The sequence below is a fragment of the Falco punctatus genome, assembly GCF_963210335.1.
Source record: "Falco punctatus genome assembly, chromosome: 12".
Lineage (NCBI taxonomy): Eukaryota > Metazoa > Chordata > Aves > Falconiformes > Falconidae > Falco > Falco punctatus.
Window position 1 is genome coordinate 23,350,984 of NC_137592.1, and position 26,824 is coordinate 23,377,807.

The 26,824-nt window shown below is 43.0% G+C and overlaps 2 protein-coding genes across 9 annotated transcripts in view; one reads left to right on the plus strand and one right to left on the minus strand.

The window, feature by feature from the left end:
• Positions 1–7,705, plus strand: part of VASH2 (vasohibin 2) — a 45,953-nt gene extending 38,248 nt beyond the window's left edge. For both annotated transcript variants that reach the window (XM_080408488.1, XM_080408487.1), the window contains exon 7: positions 5,201–7,705. In XM_080408488.1, coding sequence (XP_080264614.1) covers positions 5,201–5,270 — 70 coding nt within the window. In that variant the 3' untranslated portion in view covers positions 5,271–7,705. The remainder of the gene's footprint in view (positions 1–5,200) is intronic.
• Positions 849–26,821, minus strand: ANGEL2 (angel homolog 2). 7 transcript variants are annotated; one of them, XR_013931483.1, is made up of 11 exons: positions 26,676–26,821; positions 23,950–24,380; positions 21,560–21,813; positions 19,026–19,095; positions 16,893–17,314; positions 15,740–15,866; positions 15,034–15,094; positions 13,191–13,354; positions 9,442–9,619; positions 3,143–3,712; positions 849–1,237 (listed from the first exon to the last, which is right to left on the minus strand). XR_013931483.1 is itself a non-coding variant. In XM_080408481.1 (10 exons), exons 2-9 carry the CDS (start codon positions 24,371–24,373, stop codon positions 9,465–9,467), a joined length of 1,677 nt encoding a protein of 558 aa, XP_080264607.1. In that variant the 5' UTR covers positions 24,374–24,380; positions 26,676–26,821; the 3' UTR covers positions 849–1,237; positions 9,442–9,464. The 7 variants fall into 7 exon arrangements, 6 of the variants coding, with proteins under 6 accessions (XP_080264607.1, XP_080264608.1, XP_080264606.1 ...); XM_080408481.1 differs by lacking the exon at positions 3,143–3,712; XM_080408482.1 differs by lacking the exons at positions 849–1,237; positions 3,143–3,712 and adding an exon at positions 4,529–5,322.
• Positions 26,822–26,824: the final 3 nt, after the last annotated feature.

Genomic DNA, 26,824 nt, shown 5'->3' on the forward strand with positions numbered 1-26,824 from the left:
CTGGCGCGTATAGGAAAACTGCACCAGGTATCTCAGTTACCGGAGAGGCTCCAGAAGCTGCCAGTACTGCTGATGTCCTGGCATTGCTGTGCTTGCTGCTGCCCGATGGCCCCTCTGTGCAGTGTCCTTGGATGACCCGACGCCTTTGCTTGGTTCAGTTCTACCAGGTGTTGGATGACTGTGAAAGTGAAAGTGTTGGGTTTTGCCTTTTTTTTTTTTCAGTCTTCATACAGTCTGCTTTTTCGAGAAACGAACCTAGCCTGGCGTGCAGGGAACCTGTTCAAGAGGGAAAGTAGTTTGATCACATTTGAAGGTGTTCAGACATAGGTATTAAAACCAGGAGGATGTATCTGCTGTCGGTGGTGGGGTGCCCTGCTGTCAGGGTCACTGGGGTGGAAATTGGATTCTCTGTGATGAGCCTTCGTATGGAGCTGTTCTGATGGAGTGGTTTTGGCTATGGACTGTCTGACTTACAGTGATGGTGAAAAAGTAAATCTTTTCTTGCCAAAGCGGAAACATCACTTGCACTGTGATTTCAACTTTAATCAACTTAAAAAAAACTCAGACCACTTTCCTTGTGCATCGTAGCCAATAGTTTTTATTTAACTGTGCAGGGGAGGATGGACTAACTGCATGCAGTATCTCTACATGGATAAAACTGAGCTTCCAGATCACAGGCCTTTTACAGCCACTGGCAATTCAGGCTCCCATAACCTTAGATGTGGAAGAGTTGAGTTTTAGCTATACTGCTTCATGCCAGGAAGCTGACAACTGTGAAAGTCTATACGTAACCCAGATTAGTCACATATTTATGATCATTGCTTTTTAAATAGGCTCCCAGACTACTGTCTCAGCACTTATTTATTTATTTTAAAGCAGCTAACAAAGACATTAGGCAAACCTTCTAAAGATAACTTCAAGATACTTTAGTGGCAGATGATTTCACAGCAGGCTTTTATTTTTACATGTGAATTCACACTCAGTGCACAGTGGTGTACTTTGGGCTTCACCACAGAAAGCTCCTTTTTTACTGCATGGGTAATGATGGTTGTAATGGGCTCGGCTGCTCCAGGCTTCTTTATCTCCTAGATTCACTTTAAGGAATGGTTTAATCTTTGGCTTTCTGATAGTGCTTCTGCAGTTGCTGGAGTGGATCATGTATATCTGGAGAGAAGAGCTCGTTTCCTGAGAGCATTGCTGGGCATGTGGCTGATTCCTCCTTGGCAGCTTTGCTTTTCTAGGACAGAAAGACAAGTGAAGTCCTGGTGGCCTCATAGTGGCTTCAGCACTTTCTACCTACTCAGTGGTTCTGCTGTGCTGCTCTATATCTAGAGCAAATTATGTTATTCTAAAATAAACCCAGGGTCACCATGATACAAGATCCAGGACCTAGCTATAGCATGATACAGACTGCACGCACGAGACCTTCCTCTCTGCTTTGGCAGAAGGCTGTTGAAGCATCTCGGAGTGGGTGGGTGCTCTTGCAGCACGTGCTGTGTGGCTGTGTGGCAGCCCTGCAGGTTCTGCACAGCCCCTCACAAGCCTGGCCAGTATGCTTGGAAGCAAAAGTGGGGTGGAGGAGCTTTCTGCAGGTCCAGAGCCCTTGAGCAGACCCCAGGAGACTGCTGTTAGCAAAGTAGTGCCAGGGAGAACTGGGTTCCTGATGATAAAATGCAGTGGTGCTGGTGGCTCGAAGCCTGACTGTGCCTTTTGCCCCAGCGGGAGCGATGCTGCAGAGTGGCTGCTGTAGGGTGTTACCTTCTAGTGATAAAACCCTTTTATTTCCAGGATGGAGATCTGCTGTTTTCTGAAATGAGGGGTCTCTGAGATCTGAAGAGGGAAGGGAATGGCATCCCCTCATCAGGGATAAGCTGAATGACACATACCAGCATGCTGATGCGGGGCACAAAATACACAAAGGGAAACCGAGTATTTTATTCTGCATATTGATGGATCTCTGAGAACCTACCTAGTTGCAGCGAGAGGCCTTTGTGTTCCGCCAGAACTTTCAGCCCAGGCTTTAGGCTGATATCCTAGCTAAAGAATGGCCGTGCTTACCAACACTGTGTTTTGTTTCTTTGTGGCTCTCTCCCATGCAGTAATTACAGCTTTTTAGAGCTTGCAGGGGAGGGGGAGAGGAAGAGAAGTGTTTTGCTCTAGCATGAGCTGGCAGGGGCTGAATAACACAGTCATTTGAGAGGCTTCACCTGCTGATGACAAGCTGTTATTACAGCCTGGTTTTTGTCAACAATAAAATTATACGGGCCTGCTGGGAGGAATCTCCCAGTGAAAAATATGTGAACTGGAATATCTTTGGATTGTTTCTGAAGGACAAAGGCTGAAGCTGGGCCAAGGGACAGAAGTGGATATTACAGCCTCGACCCTTTAACTTCTCATCCTGGTTCCTTACTAGTTTGTTAGGTAAATGCCAGTGGTAGCTGCTAGCAAGCCCCCGGTAGCATTTTAGCTTGGAAATACAGCTACAGGGCAGATAAGGCACATTGCAGGACTTGGGTGGTAATGCAGTAAGCAGCATGCGTGTGTGTGGGAGCGGTGTGTAGTCAAATTGCAGCTCATTAACTGAACTGTGTGACAGTCCGTGTACTCTTAGCACGCAGCTGGTGCGATCCTGCTAAGGGTGGCCAGCAGGCAAGGATGAACAAAGAGGATACAGGGTGGTAAGTGTCTGAAGTTTTACTGTGTCCACTTGTCCATCCTCTGAAGTCCCAAACCAGGAGGGTGCAGTAAGTAGCAAGCCACTGTGCTGGAACAGGCAACACAGTGTTTCATCCTCAATGGAAGTGCTTGGAGCTGGAGGGCTCTGGGAGAGTTGATACCAGTTTGGAAGGGAGCATCATGCGGCAGCCTGAAGCAATCTCTGCTCCTAAATGTCAGCTCACCAGATCTATTTCCTTTTAATTTTATGGTGAGGCTTAATACATTCATGCTCTGTGAGTGTCATAGCAACACTGGCCTTGTATGCTTCTGGCCTAATTTAGCTGTTGCAAGGAAAATTCTATTAGTCTGTTATATGAGGATGTGCAAGGGGACAGGATTATATTAGGATGTGCAAAATCAGGTGGGTCGAGTGCAGACAACTCGTGAATACTGTGTACCTAGCAGCTGTGCACGGCTAGCTTACCTGCTCATCATCACAGCACTCTGGGCAGGAGGCGTGATCTGATGATCCAGTACAGCAGACGTTCTCCCACTTCCGAGGGGATGTTTGATGTCAGGTCATCTGCCAGCCAAGGAGAATAGGGGCTGAGGTGCCTCTGCTCCAACAAATTCTTGCCTTTTCCTAAAACTTATGGAGGACAGTTTGTAGCTACAAGCTAGGGAATTGTCACGGAGTGGAAATGGGCATGTTGCCATGGGTGCAGAGCAATTCCACATCTCTTGGATAATCAGAGAAGGTAGAACAATCCAGGCATGCTTTAATTAAAACCATATTCTGGCTTTAATTAAAGGGAGGGAGGGAGAAAAGTGTGGGAAGGGAAGAGGATCCCTGAATTTGAGGGAAGGAGGGAGGGAGGATGGACACTGGAAATTTCATACAGTGCACCTCTTGCTGGTTTCTGACTCCTACGCAAGCTCTAAGGGATGCAGCCTGTAGCTTGTTTTCTGGCAAGCCAAAGCCCATCTGCTCTGAAGGAATACAGTGGAAAAATCCAAACTACCTTACAATGATTTCTTCAGGTGTGATCTGTTCCTGCAAGTGACACAGACCAGTGAAGAGTCCTTCATTTCTGTGAAGCACTTACAAACTGAGACAAACAGAAGGCAGGGCGTAGGGCAGTACTGCAAAGAGGATGATGGGGTTATTAGGAGAGGTGCTTGGATAAGTGGCAAAAAACCCAGGTTGCGTTCAGTGTGTGATTAGAAGAGCGTTAGTTGTCCACAGCAGTGTCCCCAGCTCTCAAATGCTGTGCAGATTCTTAGCAGAGATCTGGTGTTAGCAGCTCTGCTCTTCTCAAGAAAAAAAGAAAATTTAAGAATTATTGAATCAAAGAATTATAAAATATTTCAGAGGCTCTGCCACACATCTGTATATGTGTAAGCTACACATTCCCACCTCTTAGGGCCGCAGTGGTATGGCTCTTAGATTGGTGCATATGCCCCACAGGCAGGGCAGGGCTTTCCCTGCTGCAGGCTGCCTCTCCTGCAGCTTTGGCAGAAACAGGCAGGCAGCGTGCAGCGAGGGGGTAAGTGTGACCCACGAGTTTGCACAGGCAAGGCTGACATCTGCTGTGTAAAAAGCGAGGAGTAAAGTGCAAGAGCTGAAAACCAGGTCTGAGGAGTGTAGGAAAGCGCTGGAGCCATTACCAGCTTCATTCATACTGTCCTGCTCAGGCTTTAGCTGTGCCTTTGCAGTGAAGCAAATGTGCTGTAGAGTCTACTAGAAGAAACACGTATTTTAAACAATGTCTTTCTTTAGAAAAGCAAACATACAGCTTAGCGTGAAAATATCCAGGAGCCTGGAATAAGCTTTCAGATTAGTGATTTTATAGACTATAAATCAGCAGAATTGTTTTGGTTTGACAACTTTATTGCAGAAGCTTTTCCACTGCTTGCTAAATAGAGAGAGATTGTTCAGTCTCAAGGTTTCATTTAGTTCAGGTTGTTGATACGCTTAAGTGACCCAACAGCCTGTGTGTGTGTGATGACTCAAGCGAGTGGCTGGACTGTATCAACCATAAGATGGCTGGAGACTGGTGGGACTTCACCTTGTGTTTTGTTTGGTGGGCGCCAGCCAGAAGGAAAGGGCAGGTTCAGAGAGACCACGCGCTGTGCCCATGGGAGAGGCCTTGCCTGTTTGCTCTCACCGTTTCCGCTTTACTCTGAAAGCCGGAGCTCTGCTCAGGGGTAGGATGTGGGTTGGATGTTTCTAGTCTTAGCTACTCATTTAAGCCCCCCCTCTAGTCAGAAGGAGAGGGGTGCTCCCTGGCTCCCATCACGGACCCTGGGATGGGACAACAGTTCTTTGCTGGTGCTTGGCTTCAGAGGCAACCCGTGAGTAGCTTGGCCATACTAATTCATGTGACAACTCCAGCAGGATCGTGCTTGTGATGAGTAAACTAGATCTAGTCAGTCCTACTTTGAAGTAAACCGTTCCTGATGTGACAGCTGCTCTCTGCAGTCCTGCCCGGCAGTGTGGGACGGCCGGTGAGCTGTGCCCTCTTCCCTCCTTTGCTCTCAGGCCTGCGGTGGTGGACAAGAAAGGAGACCTGGCTGCGCTCAACGAGGTAGGCTACCAGCTCCGCATCTAACAAAGCCATACGCCGGACAGAGGGCTTCCTGGTGCTTCCCGCTGCACTTTACCTGCACTCCATTGGAAGGAAAAAGGAATGGGACTATTTATTGACTCGTGGACTCTATTGACAATAAAAGTTTTACCTAGAAAGTAGAAGGGGGGGAAATTATTTTGGGTGGCAGTATTTATTTTATTTCAATTTATAGAAAAGACATTAGCGAAGAGAACCTAAAACTAGGTTTGCCAGGATAATATGAGATATTTTATTCCCCTCCATCATGTAGCAGGTGACTCCAGTAGTGTGAGAGCTTCTTCAAATATAATTTCCATGTACAAGTATTAATTAAATTTGGACTTTGTGTTGGGTAGTAGCATTGGTATAACTAAGAAATCATATTCTTAGTGTTAAGATGTGCTGGGGTGCAGTGCAGTTAAAAAAAAATCATATTCAGTATTAATATTTAATTCAGCAATAAAAACAAGCAGTGCAGAAGTGGTGTGATTTTTTTAAAGTATCAGCATTACCTCACTAAACTTAAATAGATATGCAAAACTGTCAGTATTATTCTTTTGTAACTAATTTGTACTGTTTCCCAGCATTTCTGGTAGTATTAAAACAGCACTGGATGTTTTACTGCCACCTGTATTATTGTTTTGTGCATGTTGCTGAAAGATGTTAAGTAATAGTAATATGCAAGTGTATTCTTAAACACTGACATCTTATTAGGCAAGGTATGAGGCTTTGTTTTTGTAAATGATGATAACTGATGAATAATAAATTTTTAAACTTTCATAATTTTTTTATACTTTGTCACAAGCTTTTAGTCTTTCCGGACTACACTGCTGAAGCACAAAATGTAGAGATTGCTGTTTTGTAGAGGCAAGTGTTCACCTATTAGTCAGTTTGTTTCTCGTATGTTCCTGGAATAATGGAAAAAAAATGCCAGAATTGCTAACCTGAGTCTCTATGCTTTTCTTTCAACGTTTGTGTGTAACTTTGAACCTTGTCTTTGAAAGGCTAAGCAGTCTCAGATCATGATGCCTTGACATCTTATATTAAGATCGGACATTGCAGGCTCAAATTCACCTTCCGCCATGCTGTTGTAGGGAGTTTTTCCTGTACATGTTGTAGTAACAACTGCTTAGTCAGACCTGAATAAGGAGGCTTGTATGTCTGAAACTGCTGAAAATCAAGCTTATCTGCTTCCTCCCTACTCAGACCTTTTGTCCTAAGACTTAGCTAAGGACCTGTGATGGACGGCAGCATTCTTAAAGAACGTGGTAAGACTTTCATGAGAGTCCATCGTTTGTATTAATGAAGTTCTCTGAAAGCATCAGAGTGCTGCATTCCTGAAAATACTTCATTAGGTGCCTAAATAGAAACTGGATTATTGTACAACTCCAGCCTCTACCCTTTGTGCTGTGCTTATAGATGATACTGCCATGGGCTTTGTGTACCTCCTCTCCTGGGCACGCACTTTTTTGGGATCTCAGTGAAGACAGGATGTTGTAACACAGTGACAATAACGCTTACTCAAATGGAATGATTTAAGCTCCTAGAACACTTTTATCAGCCAGCAACTGAATCAATACAGGAGAAGATTGCTTGCACACAGACCTCATTGCTCAAGAAAGTCAATGAATCTCACCGACCTAGGACAGGAAGACAACACTGAGACCCAGCAACCTTCCACAAACAGTGAAAGGCTTCCTACTAATTAGACTTCAGAAGGTCTAGAAAGAAGACTTTCCAAATGTATTACACTTCTTTATACAAGATTATCATATCACTTACAGGGAGGCCTTTTCCATCCCTCTTTCTGTAAACTTTTCCACTCCTGTGTTCACAATAGGATTTTTTTTTTGTTTTTGGTTCAGGAGTGAAGTTGATGAGAGGGAAATACTCTTGGTAGAAATTCTTGTGTAACATGACATCAGCTGCAGAGTTTGTTTTAAACTTTGTGCTGCTCAGTGTCTTGTGACCTAAACAGGTTTTTTTAATGTATCCCTTAAATGTCTCATGGGTAAAGTCTGAACAACTTGTTTTGATCAGCTGTATCCTATAGCACAAGGTTATCTGGTATGTTACAAGTTTTTTTTATGAAACCACGGTTTACTTCAGCTCAAGTAGTGGCGGTTGTATATAGTTTTTACCATTGTCCAGCACAAGTTGAGTTATTTTCTCTTAACCTCTAACTTACACGGAAACTTTAATGCTGTAGAGAGGTGTGTGACAAATTGCTTTTGGTCCTTGTTTTGAAGTTCAGCTGAAATACTCTCTTGAAACTTGCTTATGATGGCATTTGTCTTGTGTGGTTCTAGTAACTGCAGAGTGGTCAGATAGAGTAGAAAACATGCATGACTTCTTATTTTTTTTTCCTCCTGTTACTTGTATGTTTATGCACAGCATGAAACCGTAATAAAAGTATCATGGTAGTCTTTTTTTAATGACTTTGGGTTGTTTTTTGGTCCTGTCCAGGTTTCTATTCCATAAAATATTTGTCAGTCATTTCTAGACTCAAGATGTGACAAATAGGAACAAACTAAAGCAGATGTTTTTGAAGAATGTTAAATATCTACCTTATTTATTATTCTACAAAGAAGTTGCTGAACATACAGCTCTATAGCTAACCAGTAATGGGTTGTACAAAGACTGAAACAGGCTTTAGATGAATACATACTCTGAACAAGTGATGTTCAAGATAATAGAAAAGTTCTGCTATTTAGAATAAGCCTTATCTGCCTTCCCCTGTTTCAGCTGCCTGTGTGCTAGTGAGGGCACGGACAGCTAGGATCTCACATGCTAGGGAGACATACGTACCCAGAAATTTGTTGCATTTAGTTAATTAAGTTTCCATCTATCCACTCCAGCTTTGAAAACAGATACTCAGATACAACATCAGGATCAAACAACATCCACTACCAAATAGGTAGTCATCTTCAGCATAAATTGACTGTTAGCAAGTAAAGATACTTAGTCACAACTACTTATGAGAAAAATAGCCCTCCCTCCAAATCTAAGCAATTTAAGCTGAATGTTTTGGTAATTAAACATGTTTTGTAATGTAACACTGAAGTATTTTTCAGCTGGTTCTGCAGTTAGGAAAAGGAAACCCAGATGAAAATTCCAGAAGTTAGGCTGGAGAAGAAAATACATCTGAATGTGACTTAAGGAACATGGGTGCAGGTTTTCCAGCACTACACTGAAATTCAGTGTTCCTTCTAGGTCAGTTCTACATACATACCCATAATGTAGTTTGACCAAGTCACAAGAGTTGTTGCCAGTCCCCCTGGCTTCCTGCTCCAGACAGCGTTTGTTTGGGGTTTTTTTTATTTTGTAAATCATATTTTGCACAGAATGTTTCAGTGCATTATGACAGTAAATATAAAACTTTGATAATTGAATACTTCAGGATCTGTCATTTCAATATACAACCTGATATTTTTAATAACTGAATGGAAAAAACCCCAGCCTTTCACCTGTTGTTCAATATGTACAAAGCTTCAAGATGTCAAGGACTGATTTTCTTTTTGTTCCTATAGTAGATAACTTGTTTCCTGTAAAGTTGCATGTTCATTAAACTTGATTTTATTTTAGATATTTTTAAAGCTACCCATATTTAAGCTTTTGGAAGTTTAAGTAGTAAATTTTTAAAATATTTTACGTTACTGCAAAGCTATCTTCTTTCAGAAGTTCAATCTTGCAGCCTCTGCACCAGCTACACTCTTTAAGTAAGTTTCTTTGCAGAAGTATTTAGGTAGAAGTGCCTGAAGAGCACCTTTGTAGGTAGTAAAACATTTTCAGCTCGTTATAAAATGTGGTATGCACACATGTGCGCTCCCCTTTTCTTGAAGAAGCACACAGTTCTCAGAATAATCATTTTTACTATGATTTACAATAAAAACCATTTACATTACAATAAAAACCTCCATGAAAAATAATGCCATTTTGAGACTGGCACAGATGTTTTCCATTATCAAAGAGGAAGCTCATGTAAAGTCTTTCTTTTTGTCTTAAACACTTCATAAAGTAACATTAAAAAAAAAAAAGTCTCTTGAAAAAGTCTACACAACACTAACAAATCAGCATGCAGGCAAACTTATTTAAACCGAACCAGCAGTGCTTGAATTAACCTTTAAAAAAATATGAATAATCACATGAACAGAGAGAGTGAAGGTAACTTTACCTACACAAAAAGTCCTTTGGATATTACCGTTCGATAAGCCTGAACTCTGCTAGCAATGGCAGGTGGTCAGAAGAGTTATTTTCATTGGGAAGACCATTAACAGTCCAAAGATCTTTCTCCGTTAGAAGTGCCAGCCTGCCAAGAAGTTTCAGACCTCCATGAAAAGAATCCTCTGCTCCTGGTTTAAAAAAAACCCAAAACACGACATATATCAGTGCAGACTAAAACCCACACGTTTATACACATGTGGAAAGAGGAACACAGTATGGCAGAAACAATCTTAAGTCATTATTGTTCCGTGCAAAATCACCAATAAGGTAGTTCAGAAATTATTCTTGTTTACTATTACTCTCGCAATACAGCTTAGAATCAGTTGAACTCCAAGTACTCAGAAGGACACGACCCCCAGTTTGTAGAGGGGTAAGTTGAGGTAGAAAAGGAAAGGGATTTACTCGTTCATTGTAACTCCCCTGAAAAAGCCTCACACAATTCAGTCCTATACTTTAGCACAACAGCATTATTAAACAGAGCTGACACCTGCAAAATTAAGCATCTTTTGAGAGTTACTGGTTCACATAACATTTGATTTCTGTATCCTCAAGCACAGAATTCTCCAGCAGGCAGGCCACACAGGTACTCTTGCTCATAAAGCGGAAAGCCTTCCAGCATTTCCCTTCCTAACTGTTCATCATATGGAAGGGATCTTTCCCCATTATTTCCTGCTACCTGTTCCTGTAATTGCCTAAAGAAAAACAGACACACACAAAATCCTCCATGAAACACGCAGAACACACACCACATTGCTCAGGGAAGAGGGGAAGATGACTCACAGCCTTGCAATCATATAGAATGGTTTGGGTTGGAAGGAACCTTAAAGACCATCTAGTTCCAACCCCCCCACCACAGGCAGGGACACCTTCCACTAGACCAGGTTGCTCAAAGCCCCGTCCAGCCAGGCCCTGAACACTTCCAGGGATGGGGCATCCACAGCTTCTCGGGGCAACTCATTCCAGTGCCTCACCAGCCTCATAGTGAAGAACTTCTTATATCTAATCTCAATCCACCCTCTTACAGTATCTCCTGAGCTTGGAGAAAGTGATCCTGGAATATTAACACAGCTTTCTTGGGTATCTCTTCCCTCCACGGCTTTATCCCATGGTACTCTACCAAGCAGGTCCCTGAAGAGGCCAGTCAGCTCTCCTGAAGCCCAGAGCAGTGAGCTTGCTGTGCACCCTCCTTGCCGTCCTGAAGATCTTGAACTCCATCTCATGGTCACTGCAGCCAAGGCTGCCCCTGAGCTCCACATGTCCCTCCTGCCCCTTCTTGTTGGTGAGAACAAGGTCCATCATGGCATCTCTCCTCAACGGCTCCTCCGTCACTTGGAGAAGGAAGTTACCATCAATGCATTCCAGGAAGCTCCTGGATTTCATATGCTGTGTTGTCCCTCCAACGGGTATCGGGGGGGTTGAAATCCCCCGTGAGGGCCAGGGCTTGTGAGCATGAAGCTGCTCCTATCTGTCTACAGAGGGCCTCATACACCTGGCCTGCCTGGTCAGGTGGCCTGTAGCAGACCCCCACTGTAACATCACCTGTACCTGTCCTCCCTTTATTATTATTATTACACTATACTTAAAATATTTGTGTCCTAAAAAAAAAACACCACCCCAACAAGCAGGGACACCCTCCCCCTAAAAAACTCAGAAGAGCATCGTCAGCAATGAGTAACAAGCTTCTTCCAACTCAAATGAAAAAATTCCATTGAGAATGAGAACCTTGCACGATGTGCCAAGTTTGTTAGACCTGAGCTATCTACCCAAGCGAGAGCACAGTGATACCGAGCAGGCTGAGTGCTTTCAGGACGTGCACAAACAGCAGCTCTAACTGTGACAAAGTATTTTCTTTGTGAAAGTGATCAGCAATTTCAGAACTTCCCAGCTGAACCTGGTACTGGCTTACCAGTAGGCATATTTTAAAGGATTATCTGGCAACTGTTTAACTCCACAAATAGTTCAAGAGCTTCACCTCTTTGTCATCTGCCAGTTTACCAGCCCTCTACCAACCCAGCAGCTGTTTACAGCTGCTCTGAAGAGAAGCTTTTTTACTGCAGAGATGTCTCTGTAGCTCTAAAGCACGTGTCCACCGGGTCTGGAGCCAAATTTATCATTTGGCACAGCACCTGCATGTCTACAAAGGAGCAGTTCCTTGCTAAAGGGAGCTCGGTCTGTATCAGGTGATTAATGTCAGCTTAGAGCACTGGAACTAGCAAAAGTCCTGCAGGACTCTGGTAGATACTGAACCCTGCTTTCACAGCACATCCTGAATACCAAACCAAATACTTGGCTAAGCATGGCAGACCAAAGCACAAAATCTTTCCAAAAAAACCCCCTTTAAATGGAAAAAACTGATGAATCAGCCTAGACCACATTTAATACTCACTTGTTCAGACTTTGACAACTTTTAACACAGAGGTCCAGCTCATCAGAAAACTGAAAATCCAAACTACTAAAGTTTCTAAGAATTAATGAACAAAAACTACACCAATTTAAACTACTTGGAGAATTCAAGTTTGGTCCCATTCTGTACTCTGATATAGGGTGAAGAATCTATTTGAAAAACAATGCAGAAAGAAAACATGCTATTGCTCTGCTGGGGCAATGATGGTGTAGCAAAATATATAAGCAGGTGAATTAGGATTAAATTTTGCCCAAGGATGCACTCTGAAATCACACAGCATTCAGAAGTCATTTAAATACTTACTTCTCGTATCCTAGTTTTTCAGCCAAAGCTTTTATTTCTGTATTGTGAAGCTCTTGTATTTGATATGTTAAATTAAGAGCATTTGCTGTACATGTTATGACAAATGAGACTCCTGCGCATTGACTCGATTTTAATAATCTAGTCTCAAGGTATGAAAGACGAAGGTGGTGTTTTCGTTTCACATACTGAGAACAATGCTAATTTATAAAAAACTAGTTGCAATTTACAGCAGGAGCAGGTTGGTTTGTTCCGAGTTCTGCAGAGCCATTTATCCGATAGCACCGCGCTGTGCAATGACCTTTGACGATGGCATAAACCACAGAACTAAAGGCGACAGGGCAGGCACACTGCTCGGAGTGCCCAGGGTCAGAGCGCCAGTGCAGGAGGAACGCACCCGCAGAGGTACCGTGTCTTTCTTGCACCATCTGGTGCGTTCCAGCTGCAACTGCATTCACGAGAGACAAGCGGGCCCACGCAAGTGACTGCTCTCGGAGCAAAAGCCACAGAGGTCGTTCACTTGACAGGCGCTGGACCATCTGAAAAGCGACCTTCTAAGAAACCGTTCGTTTATCAGTTTTAAAGCACGTCGTAAATTGCCGCTCACCAGTTTGTTGATTAGATTATTGGAAATACTGCTTGGTTGTAGGTCTGGCCACTAAGGTCCTGCATGAGTTACTGACAGCAGTATTCCTCAGGTGCCACTTTCATTGCTGCTTTTCTGTGGCCTCAGCTCTTGTCTCCATGCTGAGATGGCAACTACAGGAATGTTCAGTTAGGTGAAAAAGTTTACCCTGTGTGGCACCACAAGGCCAACTGTGGTGACGTGACAAGGCCAGCCACATTCCTCAGGCAACAGCTGACATTCAGTGCACTACCATGAACTCCTGAGGTACTTCATATGGATTAAATTATCACTAAATTTCCCTAAGAACACCATTTGAATGTTCCCGTTTATCATTTGTGAAAAAATAATTAAATATTTGTTTCTTTACCTGACTGGGCAGCAGTGTCATCATTCGCTGCAGAATAGAAAATATAATCCACAGTGACAGCACTTCGGGAGTGACAAGTTGTTACTTCTGGTATCCCAGTTTCAGGAAAGTAATGAGAATAGACTGAAGACAACTTAAAACGGTGCTGCAATTTTGAAGACAACCTAAACAGGAATCAAAGAAAATAATTTTCTTTACTTGTCTCTCCTAGACAGAACAAGCAACGAAGAAATACCAAATAGTGCCAGGTTACAAACAAAATGAATGATCTGGATATGCAAACTAGCATTTCTCTCATGCAATCAATCCCACAGCCTGTTGTGTTAGTAGCCTAAACCTCTGGCGGCAAAAAGCAGGCAGCTTTTTCAAGTATTGAAACTGGCTTCACTGACACTTCAAATATATGTGTTTTCACCTATGTCTACACTTTCTAAGATTTCATGTGTCCTTATTCAGCAATCTCTCCCTGATACACGGGCAGAAATGTCCATGAAAGCAGCTTATATGAAAGCAACAGACTATGAATTCATCTAACCAGGCCTTTCCGCATACAGAGAAGAATTTCCCCACCCCCCTTCTCCTCTAAAACAACACTATCCAGTGCTTTCAAGCTAGGCTACACTTAATCTTCTCTCCTCCACTCAGGCTCCCATCCTGTCCCTCTCCATCATCAGTCAGTCTGTTCCTCTTCAGTTCAGCCCATCTAGCCTGACCTGTTTTTTCAATTGTGAAAACAAACTGCAAACCGCACCTTTCAGTAAAAGAACGTGTCTCTGTCTCTCTCCCTCCCAGCCCTTTGCTCTGCAAACTGTCCATCCCTCAGCTGTAGCTGCCTTACCTTGTACGGCCAAGTTTTAAACCTGAACTGTCATGTGTTTTGGTTAAAAACCAAGCAAAAAAAAAATCATCAGGGTTTTAATGCAACTATTTGCAGCAATACCAAGATCTCATTTCTGATAAGAAATGGCTGGCCTGGAGCCTGACATCACACATACACAGTTAGGGCAATTTCCTTCTTCTGTGCCTTATTTATATGCCTTTACCAGTTTGGTAAATGCCAAAATAGTCTTCCTTTCAAAAAGCAGTGATGTTTTCCTTCTCAGCAGTCTAGTGGTGGCTTTCTCCTCCAGTTTAACAAAATGTTTTGATCCAAGCAAGAGTTGTACTACTAAATCCATAATATTCCAAATTTCTGGGACTCAAAGAATTTGAATTCTCCCACAGAACTCCTGACAAGACTGATTTTGTGATTTTTTCCAGTTTCTTCCCCTCCTTCATCCCAATTTCACATTGTATTAGAGGATTTTATTAGCATCCATAAACCAGTATCTCAAAAAGAGTAAAAAAGAGAGAAGTGCCAACACTGAAGCAGCTGGACAACACTAGGGTTTTTTCCAATTATTATTTCTCCTCCTCTCTTAAAAACACAATTTCTGCAACTGGACTGATGTTCACAGCTTTCCTACAGTGTCACTACAGAGCAAGATGTCCTGTTCATGTCAAGCAGTGACAAAAAAAAAAGTCAAAAACATTCTTTTAATAAGCAAACAGAAAGCATCTTCTAAACAGCACTGACACCTTGCCTCTGCATCCTGATATAATATCTGCAAGTTCCTACAAGAACACACACTCCATTTTTTCCAGTTCTAGTCTTCTGCTGTCTGATCAGTCAGCCTTTTCGTGTTTAAATGGACAATGACTTTTTTGCCCAATGGGCAGACTGCGTTGGGTGAGCATCTTGTATCCACATCTGGAATCAGATACAAGTTTGGTCTAAAAACAAAACCACCCCCCCAAAACAGGAAACCATCAAGGGCTTCCATTTTTTCCCCCCAACACATACTTTTCAGATGCCATTACAATCTCCTGAGCGTTGTCCAGTTTTGCTGCTTTCAATTTTTCTCCTGCAAAATAAAAATACATTCAATTTACATTTAAAAAACAGGATGTAAGCAAGACCAATATTGAAGAGCTACAGAAAAAAACTATCTTTTTAAGTACACTTATTTTGTGCAGCAGGCACGGTACAATTCACAAAGCTGGATTAAATTCTTCAATTCCATTAGTAAGATCCCCTCCACAGACTCTTTCACATTATGTCCCATTCATTTGAAATGGTTTTTGCTGTCAAAGGAAAAATGGATGGAAGATGCAGTAATACTTAGCAAGGAATCACTTCCTTTTCCCACTTGTTCCATAAAGTGCCTGCACTATAATACATAAACACTGGAGCAGAACGTAGGTTCATGCTACATGCTTGTGCGCGTACATACATCTCTCTTCCCAGTCACAGCACAACTGGCTTTCATGATGCAAACACAGAGTTCAAATATTACGCACCAAAACTTGAATGGCAATTTCTAACCATTATGTTCTGAAGATTCATATTTTCAAATGCTTATGTGAACAAATAACTTTACACTCAACTGAGCCCAACAAAGAAGTTTTACAAGCTCAAGATGCACTGTTTTTCCCCCACTATCTGTTTTTCAGTGCTACCTGAATGATATTTTCAAAGGTCCACAAAATTCATCCACCCAGCAACTGACCTGCATTTTCTTCTTTTTGTTGCTGTTTTATTTCATATACACAGTTTTGTGAAATACCTAATTTTTTTGGCCAGATTGGGATAGGTAAGATTCTTTGGCCCCTTGGAAACTGTTCTTGTCCAGAAACCTATGACAGACAACAGGAGCTTTTTTCAGATATAAATCAGATTTAAAAAAAAAACAAACCCAAAACCAAAAAACCCAACAAAAAAAATTGAAATCAATGGACATATTTTGTTAAGTTTAACATTTTAAGTAAAGAAAACCCCCCACCCCTTCAAATAAATCTTTTATAACAGCTTGTCAAATCTCTGTAAAAATAGTAACACCCTTTATGTACACACCCTTTGTTTATGCTCTGCCAAGTTTTTTGCAACTACCCAACTTTTCAAGATAGTTCTTGTGACACAAAGCTGGGAGACTACCGATACTATCAAGAACAATTTTAGCAACACAACAGGACTGAGTACGTATGGCTCCCTAGCAGACACTTTATCTTCATGATGCTTATTCTTCTGGGAGCAAATCAAATCAAAGTGGGGCTTGAAACAACTACCCACTAGCAACAAACACCAGCGGGGCTATTTTTTCATGTGTTCTCATTGTATGTACGCCAATTACTTTCCATTAAATAGCATTTGACACATCCAACAGCTACACACAAGAGCTTACAACAAAAACCGTCTAAACTGAAACAGTTTAGGTTCAGCATCTAATTGCATTTTCACTTTTACAATTGTTCTAGCCACTGTAATTCGAAGTTTATCTAAAGTAAGAGTCACCTTTCCATGGAGTACACAGTAGGTATTTGATTAAATAATTACTTTACTCTACTGAAAGACTGGGACACTTGCACACAGTGACACAGACATCCTATGGATAACCGTATTTCAAGAACAATTCATTTGTTTGCAAGTTTTTAATTTCAGAATGCTAGAAGCAGACACAGTATTCTGTAAGGCACAGTTAATAAACCCCAAGCTTATTTTAGTATCTCCACAGTAACTTTTGCTTTGCAGGCTGCGTAAAGGGCACTAAGATTGGTACTACAATGGAAATAATCACAGCTATGGCATGCTAGCACCACTGAATCAAGTATTTCCCTTTAATCAGCATTAACCTTTTTTTGTAAAAAGTGAAAAGCATAGCCTACCTTCCCTATAGCAAGTCCTTCATAATTTAACTTTCCTTCCTTTATAAATCTGTACAATGGAGAACCAGGAACAGAATTGAAGTCACCACAGATGATAATTGGACAGAAGGTACCATCCTTCTGAGGGGCAACACTAGCAATCTCTGCCAGGAGCATTGCAAGCTGGGTCAGTTTGATGTCCCCTCGCCTTGGGTTATACAGTAGATGTGTATTGGCTATACAGATTGCAGCATTAGTTTTACAGTGAAACCTAGGCTGCAAAAGCAACACCAGTCCAACGTTGTCCCTGTCCAAGAGTGGAATATCATGGCGAAAAAATTCCACGGGGTTTGATGAAATCAGGCTAAATTTGGAAGTTTTGAAACAAATAGCACAGCCATCAGGTTTTCTCCCTGTCCTCATTTTATACTCACAGTGATACCCTGCAAGAAAGGCAATTAAAAACATAAAATATCATTGTATAAATAGAGATTATTAAAAAAATAAAAGATTAGAAAAACGTTCATGCTACTTTTCTCACATGGCTGTCAACACCCAGTTTGAAGTACCAAAGATTACGTGAAGTTCACATAGAAAAAGTGAACACGAGTCTTTCTGTCCTGTCTAGCTTCAGTTTAGATACTACAGGAAACCTGCTCTCATACTTTTTGTAACGTGTAAGTATCTACATACTTTAAAGATACCGAGCACGTTCTCCTCTACTCACATGGAAAAAACCCAAACCAAACCAACGAAAAAACCCCACAAATCACATGAAGCTGGACTTGTGTATTGAATTTTTTTCTGGAAGTTACCATGATGGTTTAGGAGTAATACCAGTAAAGCATTCCAATTGAAAGCAATAATCACTAAGTCATAAATCACTGTCTGAAGTGATTCATATAACAAAGGTATCAAACATATCTACATAATTATGTAATTATCCAGTTAGCAGCAAGTGGTGAGCTTTCAACAGGGAAAACTGAGACATTTATCAAACTACAGTATCAGAGTTCAAACAAGTGCACCTGAAAATAGCAGTTTGCCAAGTTCTTCACTTTATGTAGAGGTGAAACGCAGATTTTAATAAGACCCTACCTATGTAAGAAAAAACTGATGACCTTGAAACAGCATCTAGTTTTTGCCATTAAAGAAATGCTTCTCTGCCCAATCCACACCATATGAATTTAGGCAGTACCGTCCCATGAAGTGGAGTGAGTCTACCTCCGAGCTCACACCAGCACCGGAACAAGGGATTTCCATTCCTCTCTCCCAGCTCCAGGCCATGTGCTCCTGCCACTTGTGGTGGCACTTACTGTTTACCCATAAGCCAACAAAACTAATTCAGAAAAGTAAAATTACTCCTGCTGGACCTCACCAGGGCAAAGGTCTGGTGAGTGCCCATAAACAGCGCAGGAGAAGGGGCAGGACATGTTGGGAGCTAGGAGGGGAAGAAGAAGGGCTACAGCATGCTCCAGATACCAATGTATAGCAGCAGGAAGCTCCGATGCCCACATGAGCCTGGCCTTACAGTGCTGTTTCACATTCCAAGTGGATTTAAATCAGCACTGCCATTACTGTATCTCCTTTACAAGCACTCAAGTCTAGGAGCTAGCCTACTTCTCCAATTGACAAAGAAAGTATCAGTTCAGTGCTGCTCCTTGAACTGGCTCCTGCTGGTATCAGACAAGTACCAGTGCCAGGAAGAAAGCAGGGCCCCGAGACTGAAAGGAAGTGTATAGGGCATAAAAGATTTAGATCAGTTTAAACCACCATGGAATCACACCCCTAGCAACATGTCCCTTCCATAAATTCACACGTGAGAGTAGTAAGACAGTGCTATTTAGGTTAACTGACAGCGGTAGTATAAAAGCTAATGAATATAAACTGACCATGGGTAAAACCTAGTGCTGATATTTGGAAGGTTTCAAGCCAGAAAAAACATACCGAAAAAAGCTATCCAACAGGAATACTGGTAGAAAACGCTAAGGTAGTTTCAAGAGAGCACTTGATGAATTTATGAAAGGGGCTACACAATATTGTTGCATGTGATGGCAGTAGACTTGATTCTACAATCTAAGAAAGTTTTTTTGAGGAAAATAATACTGGGGCAGGGGAGAAGACAATGTATTAGTCGCAAGAGTTTCATCATACCCAGGGATTCCAAACTTGACTTGATCTCTGCTCTGTAGTGGTCTTCTTGGACTTCTTGTAAACAGAGTACCTAAAGCAAAGGTTTACAATTAAAAGACATAAGTATGTAAAAATATTACTGCATCATCTCTCTGTTGGCCAGTCTGTACAGGTATAAAACCAAACAAAAGATCAGAGGCTTTTTGCCTCCATAACCTCACAAAAGGATTCACTCTCCCATAGAAAATGCTCCTTAAGATTGTGAAGAGGGCCCAAATTCCTTCCACCCTTTCTCAGACAGACATATATTTTCAGATATGAAATCAGATTTAATCAAAATAGTGATCTGCTAATATTCTCAGCAGTGTTGGGGAAGGCTAAATGTCAGAGCAGTGGGATGAAGAGGCCAAGGGCACTTCTCATTAACTGCAGAGTGAACAAGCTTCCGTATTGTAACAACCCAAGCCAAAGACCATCCTCAAAATACTCTGTTAAGAGAGTTCTGAGCACCTTGGAGCCTTCTCCCTGCACACTGCAGTAATGCACGGATTTACAGCCACCCTGGGACCCTGACGTAGGACTGAGCTCCTGAAGGGCAGGTAACGAGTTAGCACTGGCTGCTGAACTGCAGCAACTAGATTCCACTTACCCACTGACACTAGCTGATTCAAGGTCTCAAAGCAGAACCAGATCTCCAGCAATATTCTGAAGTCTTGGCTTCACTTTAAGGTTACAGTTCAAAACAATGAATCTGTTAAAAGCCTATGTCCTTCAGCAAGAAACTCCTCTGCACAAAGGGCACCTGCACCTGCCAGGGTCTGTGAGCAGCTGCTTGTTGTAACTCCATGCATGCAATACAAGGCATCACCTCTTCACCCCAGTGCTGCGTTGTGTGGCTCTACCGACTTTATCAAGTACCCTGACTGAACTGCTCTTTGCTAGAGGGGCTGGCTTCAGCTCCAACCCTTTATTCCTGGAGAACAATGTTACCACCAACAGCACCAGGCTCACCAGAGTCCCTCTGCCCGATGCTCCTCCCAAAAAGGCCAGTGATGTACCTCACTGTAAAGATACGTACATATAGTATGTACAAATGTATTATGAGGAAAGGAAGAGCTTGAAGGGGACTTTAATCTCCAGCTTCTTGGCTATGTACTAACATAACTACATTTTTCAAATAGTTCAAGGCAGTTTTTCTGTCGCTTCCCTAATACAACTACTTTAATTCTTTTCAGTACTGTTTTCAGGCACAAAACAGACTAGATTCCACCACCAAACACTGGCCCGAACAATGACTGAAGCAAAAAGTTTACTGACTTGACTTTCCGATTAAAATTAACAAATATAAAGGTCCTTAAAAAAAGAACAAAACCACCCACAACCAAGAACACAGTAAGGTATTTTTTCAGACCCCAATATAAACAGAAGTTCAGAGTTATGTCTCAATAGAGAACAGCAAGATTATTCACAGGACAAATGGTGCACAGTACCAGATGAAGAGAGAAATGAACACCTGAGAGGAGTAATTTTGGATCATTCTCACATGAACACTACTAACACCTGCATCTTTCTCTCAGCCTTGAACACTAATCTCGAGAAGACAAAGATTCACGTAGTCTTGTCACTCCAGTCCTCATAACAATCAAAAAAGTCTGCCTGCCAAATAAAGGATTCAGACATGATTCAAAATTTTCCATTACCTGGTCTAACAAATGGCTCTGAAGGATTAGAAGCCAAATTTTAGAAAGGTACTTCTGATTTACTGAACATACAGAGACTTGATGTAACTACTACACCTAAACAAATATGAAATCAAAGTTGCACATCTGGAAGTCAGAAATGCCAGTCCTGGAGGTTGCCTTAACTTGACCCTCCCGTGTGCATGCATACTATTGTTCCTCCACAGCAGCCTGGCATGCAAGATTAAGTGTTTGCAAATAATGACCAACGATTCAATCTTGCATATCCTTTGCACTAGACAATTTACAGCACAATTAAAAGAGACACCTTCCAGAGCTTCCTAAACTGTACAGTCCCGAAAACAGACTAACCTGGAGAAAGGTGCCCTGTTCTCCTACTCTTAAGTATCTATCCTTAGCTACCCGTTACAAACATGACACTAAACTAGGTGCACCTTTGGCCTGTGCAAGTATTGCTGTTCTTATGTTCAATGCCTTGTTTACAGCACTGAAGTGCTCTAGGCACAGACTGAGAAAGATTTATGTGAAGAAAGAAGGTTTTAGAATTATAAAAGAACTGCAGTGTATCAGCGGAGCATCAAAGCCATGTCAAAAAGACCATTCCAGCAAGTTAACGGACAAAAAAAGGCAACTATGAATGATACGTAGTTCAGAGTTTGCCTTTGCTTCAAGTTCAGATCACACAGAATACACTAACTGCACAAGCATAAATCAAAACTGCTGTTAAGCGTGACGTAACTAAAAGCTCACTTGGATTCACTTGACAGCCCACCTATTGAAATAAAGGACAGCAAGAATTTGCTCCTCCAGTTTATCAGTTCTTAAGAAATATCCACATGCTCATTTCCTACTCACATCTGCATCCAGCTGCTTGATTTCCTGTAGAATGTTGGGAAATCTGTATGTCCAGATTAACAGTCGTTGCCTGCAGTGTTTATATAGGTGGGAGTTATCTTCCAACAAATTTTGTGAGAGAATATTGTAGGACATGACTGTAAAATCAAATTTTGCCTCACTTTCTGTATTGCTTTGGTCAGTTTCTTTATTTTCAAAGATTTTCATTGTTCTACTGTGCTGACAGAAATATTCCCAGTGTCTTCTGACGGTTCCTGTTAAAAACACATGAAGCAGAAAAAGTTATGTAATATGCCATATGCCTTCTTACTACTCTTAGGAATCATTCTACTGACAACTACTTGTCTTTCAAATTGCTTAAGCAATTCTAAAAGCTTACTTGATTAGCAGTGATTTAAACCCTCTGTTTAAGATTAACTTTATACAAGCATCAGTAAAACAACACAAACGAAACCCCCCAATCGCAAAACCATTATGTGCCCTGAATTTCAAACTGCTTTGAAATCAGAAAACTGGCATGTTCTAAGAAGATGGTTGTAGTCAGACTATACCACGTTGCTCCCTGTTGAACAGCTGTCAAAGTGGTAAGCCAAACTGAGTCTGCTGACATAGTCTTACGCTGCCTTCTGCCACTACCTCCTCAGTGGAGATGGGTATGTGACAGCCTGGGATACACCCTTTAAAGCAGCGTATGGGCATCTTGTTGATCTCCCTATCCATGGATTAACAAAGGGTTAGGAATCAACGGGTTCACCTCTAGCCTGTGTACAGTCTGAAAAATTCAGCCACAAGCTGCAACAGGATCCATTACAGGTGTCCCCAAACAGATAAAGAACCCGATTTCCCTCAGTGAGGTTGAGAAATTAAAAATATTAATGGGCTTCAGAATTACCAAGAACTTCTGAAAAGGCTTACTTTACCATTCTGTCTTTCCTAGTTCCATACTTATTAGTAGTATCATTATATGAAAGTTTATAAGAATATACTTGCCCATCATTGAGCATCCCATTATTTTTCAGATATATATTTCTTCACTTAAACTCCTGAACAAATACGCCTTTCAGCATTTATATCTGAACTGAACTGGACCTCAACATGCTCTCAGGTATCTGTGCTATCAACAAGTGGCAGGCTACAGCTATAGCCGTACCTGTCCTATTTGGGTAGCAAACTTCATCAGTGTGCTTACATTACTCGGAACTTTATCTAGTATTTACAATGAATACAGCAAGGCTTTAAGTACTGCTTCTATAGTGGGAGAGAGGCTGCGTTCCTCCTCAGCAGGTATTCTTCAATTACCATCATCTTACAATATGCAAACTAAAGATAACTAGGAAGGACCACACTGCTAACCACACTCTCACCATAACTTTATTTAAGTTATGTCAAGAGGTGTTAAGAGAAGACTCAGTAATAAATGGACAAAGCAAACTCCCTTCCTTCAGCTCCTGAACACAGATGCGATGTTTCTAAGCCTTATGGATAATTGTGTCCAAAATCCCTTTGGGATGCTGTTGGCATCTGTCACCCTTTTCAGTCATAATACAACTTCCAGTTTATTTTGTTAAGGAAGTGATTTATGCAAGAGGGCCTTAATTTTGACTGTGTCCCTCTATTTGTTTCACAGTAGAAAAAATGGTTAATATCCATGATATTCAGTAAAACATTTGGATGCTATATATTATACCTGTAATGTAAGCTAAGGCTGTCTGTTGCTGAGTTTGATACACAACTTTGCACTTCTTACTGTATTTACCTGGATAAGCACATTTGCTGTTTGCTCTGCCAGTCATGACCTGACACAAAACCTGCCAACATGCCTGTGGCAGAATACAGCTGTAAACACACAATCACACTGGAAGCAAACACCATTAAGTCTCAGTCCATTAATCCTCAGTTATCTAGATCACAGGTAAAAACTGGCTTGGAAAGAAGCCAACGCGGGTCCAGCACAGCTTACTAGCTCAGCTACAGTAAAGGAGTGAAGCTATACAACTGCCAGCCCAGCTCAGTCCTACAGCAAATTAGCTAAATCTTTTTGCTTTGAAAGAGTTCCCAAGTTAACAGACATGCTCTGATGAGAGATACCTGAGAGAAAGCTGTCTGAACCAAGCTCAGGACTCCCCAGCTGGGCCATCCCTCACAAAACTGACTGTATTCTACCACCATGCACAGTGAACCTAGCTCTGGCAGACTGTCAGACAGCACAAAATAGAAGTCCACAGACTAAACAGCATTACAAAACCGTAACATTTTTAAGACAGATGCTTTCTTGAGAGAGGTGCCAAGAAAAACAGTAACTCACAAGGTGCAGGCAATACCGCTTGTAACTTGTTAGATGTGTTCAGTATTAAAAATTAACAAGGAAAATTAGCAAAGATTTTTTTTACCTTTCCTGTTGTTATGTTCTTCATTCTGTGCTACAGAAAAACACAATGCTTCCTTCTGATGAGAGAAGTTTGTTTCTTCGCCAGGAGCTGAAGTATCATGCTGGCCACTGAGTCTTCTCTTCTTTGTCAATGGTTCTTCTCCCTCAGATTTCATACTGGGGTTAGGCAGATGAAAGCAAGAGCTTTGCGTGAAGTTATCAAGCTGCCAATTAGAGTTCTGAAATTGTCTCCAAGGTCCAAAAACCAGAGGGAGTCTCCAGTTTGCAGAGAAATCAGCTGGAACAGGAAGTGGGAACGAGGCCCAGGGATAGTGTCCAGCCCATCTCATACAGCTGGGAACTGGGCTGTTCAAGGTGAGTATCTGAGAACCGTTCCAGTGGGCGATCCAGTCTCTGCCCAGCCTCTGTACATGACGGGGCAGCATGGAGTGCCTACCAAAGAAAGCACAGGTTTCATTACCTACACACAACTACATCTGTCTGTGGAAGGCTGTAGATACAAGTCATTCTGGTCGTGATTTATATATGATATTCTTTCCCTACAAGTTAACAGGTACAAGATATTAAAACCTTTTTAGATATTGTGGCAGCGTGCTGTCCCCCGCCACCCTTCAATCCTGACCTTTATTTCCATAATACTCAAGTGTTAACCACCAGTGGCAGCAGAAACAGCGTGCCTGGTCCTGATGGCTGTATGTGACTCAAAGTGAATTCAGGGGAGACAGCAACATGACAGCCAAGTGCTAATTTGAACAATGCGCCCACCTAAGAGGGGTGGTCAGGGTCCAACTCAAACCAAGTTTGAAAAAAACTAACTTCTGTAGTCAGTACGCAAATATAAGTCAATTATCTTACTCCATAGTGGACAGCCCAGAACCCATTGAGCTCTCCTGCACGACAGGATCTTCCCTTGTGCAGGGACGCCTCTCAAGGTTCTCCTAGAGGCTGAGAAACTCCTTGCTGCCACAGATTCTTAGTAAGTGCTTAAGAGCATGCTAAACTTTGAAATCTTAGCTAAGCGGTATAAAGGATTGATTACACACATATAATCCTTTAGGTATAAACTGTTGACCAAATCTGAGACTAAGTCTGGATCTAGTCGCACCTAAACTTCCCTCTGAGAAGGAGTGTAGGAGGCAAGGGGATCCCTTCTGAACCTCACAAGTCAATGCATCTCCCTGACAGCTCTGTCTGACCCTGTCCTCCGTGCAGGAAGCAATCAAATGTACCTTGCCATCAAATCCTGTTAAACCGCTGTTGCATTTACTATCGAACTTCGTTAAACCTCATTTTATACCAATAAATATATCACTGCTGCTCTTTTACGAGTGAAGTGCATCTCTTCATCTACAACAGATACATATAAGATATTTAAACCTTTATCTGAATGACATGCAAAGCAGGACTTTATAAAGCCATCTTGTATCTTTTTTCCCTTCAGACTTACAAATGCCATTTAATTTCCAAACTCTACCTGTCTGAATAACTATTTACAATTTCTTTCCTGCCTTGTTGAATTCAACTATCAGATCTTTCAAGTGGTCAGCGGAATGACAAAAGGCCATTTCTGTATGCCATATAAACTTTATGAGAAGGCTATTTGAAAGAAATCAGAAAAGCACTTTCCTCCAAGCAGCCAGAAATTTGTTTAAAGAGCCACTGACCTGGCTTGAACCAAAATGCCAACAAGACAGGGAAACAGAGGTACAAAACTCTCATGGAGTCTCTCGCACCAGCTTATAGACTAAATCTGTATTATTTTTTTTTCCACGCAGGAAAATCGCAGGTTAGTGGTTAATGCCATGAAAATACGGTGGGGTTTTTTCTCCTCTTTTTTTTTCCGGAAAAAAAGAGTTAAAATTTGCGTCTCAACAAGAGAGGCTGACCGGCATCCATCTGCCTCAGCTTCCTGGTTGCTTAACCAAGAGCGCGTACCTGGAGTTTCCAAGCAGACACCACGGGCCGTGCCGAGCTGAACTGCAGTGGGAGCCTCCCACTGCCCCTCGGCTTCGCCAGCCAGCCTGAGCACAACTCCCAGCAAAACCAGCTCGTCCTGGAGCGGCGCTTCCCACCGCAGCGCTCCAGAAGCGGCCGGGCAGCCGGATAAGCAAAGCGCAGCCCTGGGCACCACGCCGGAGCCGAGGAAGCGCCGCCGCTCCTTCGCAAAACCCCCTCGAAACTCCAGTTTTGCGGAAAAGCGCTGGGGAGGCCTCCCTGCCCGAAAGCCCAGCCCCAGCCCGGTACTTCCCCACCACCACCTACCGCCGGCAAAGGCGAACCCCACGCCCGCGCCCTGTTGTTTACCGCGGCCCTGCGCCGGCTAATGGCGGGTATTTCGGACAAGCGGCTGCCATCGCTCCCGCGTTCCCCGCCCGCCCGGCCGCTCCCGGGCCCCCACACCCTGACGGGCCGCGGAGTTGCCCCCCGCCGCGGGGAGCCCCCGCACAGGCCGCCTCGGCCTGCAGTGGCGCCGGGCCGCGGGGGCAGGAGGGCAGGCCGCCGCCGCACCGGCCCCGCGGCTCCGCGCACAACAGTGCCGGGGCGGCTGCCGGGCCCGGGCGCGGCCCAGCGCTCCCCCGACCCCCGCTTACCTCCCGGCGGGCCCGGGAGTGGGCCCGGCCCAGGGGGGCCCCGCTATCGGCTCCGCGCAGCCCCTGCCCCCCCGGGGGGGGTCACGCCAGGGCAGCGCCAGCTCCGCCCGCCGCCGCGCTGCGGCCCCCCGCTTACCCCACACGGGCGGCGGCCGCACCCGCCCACTCGCTTGCTCCTGGGACTTGTAGTCCAAGGGCCGGTGCCGCGTCCCGGAGCCATATTTGATCAGGGAGGCCAGGGCCGAAGCCGGGCCGCCATCTTGGGCCAGGGCGGGGCGAGGGACA

Excerpts from the sequence above, each read along its gene's own strand:
- ANGEL2 (XM_080408481.1), bottom strand. The coding sequence starts at position 24,373 with ATGCTGCCCCGTCATGTACAGAGGCTGGGCAGAGACTGGATCGCCCAC. Across the intron at positions 19,096-21,559 it reads TCAAGCAGCTGGATGCAGAT|GTACTCTGTTTACAAGAAGT; the intron begins GTGAGTAGGAAA and ends CCTTTGCTTTAG. Across the intron at positions 9,620-13,190 it reads TGACACTGCTGCCCAGTCAG|GAGCAGAGGATTCTTTTCAT; the intron begins GTAAAGAAACAA and ends TTTTTAAACCAG.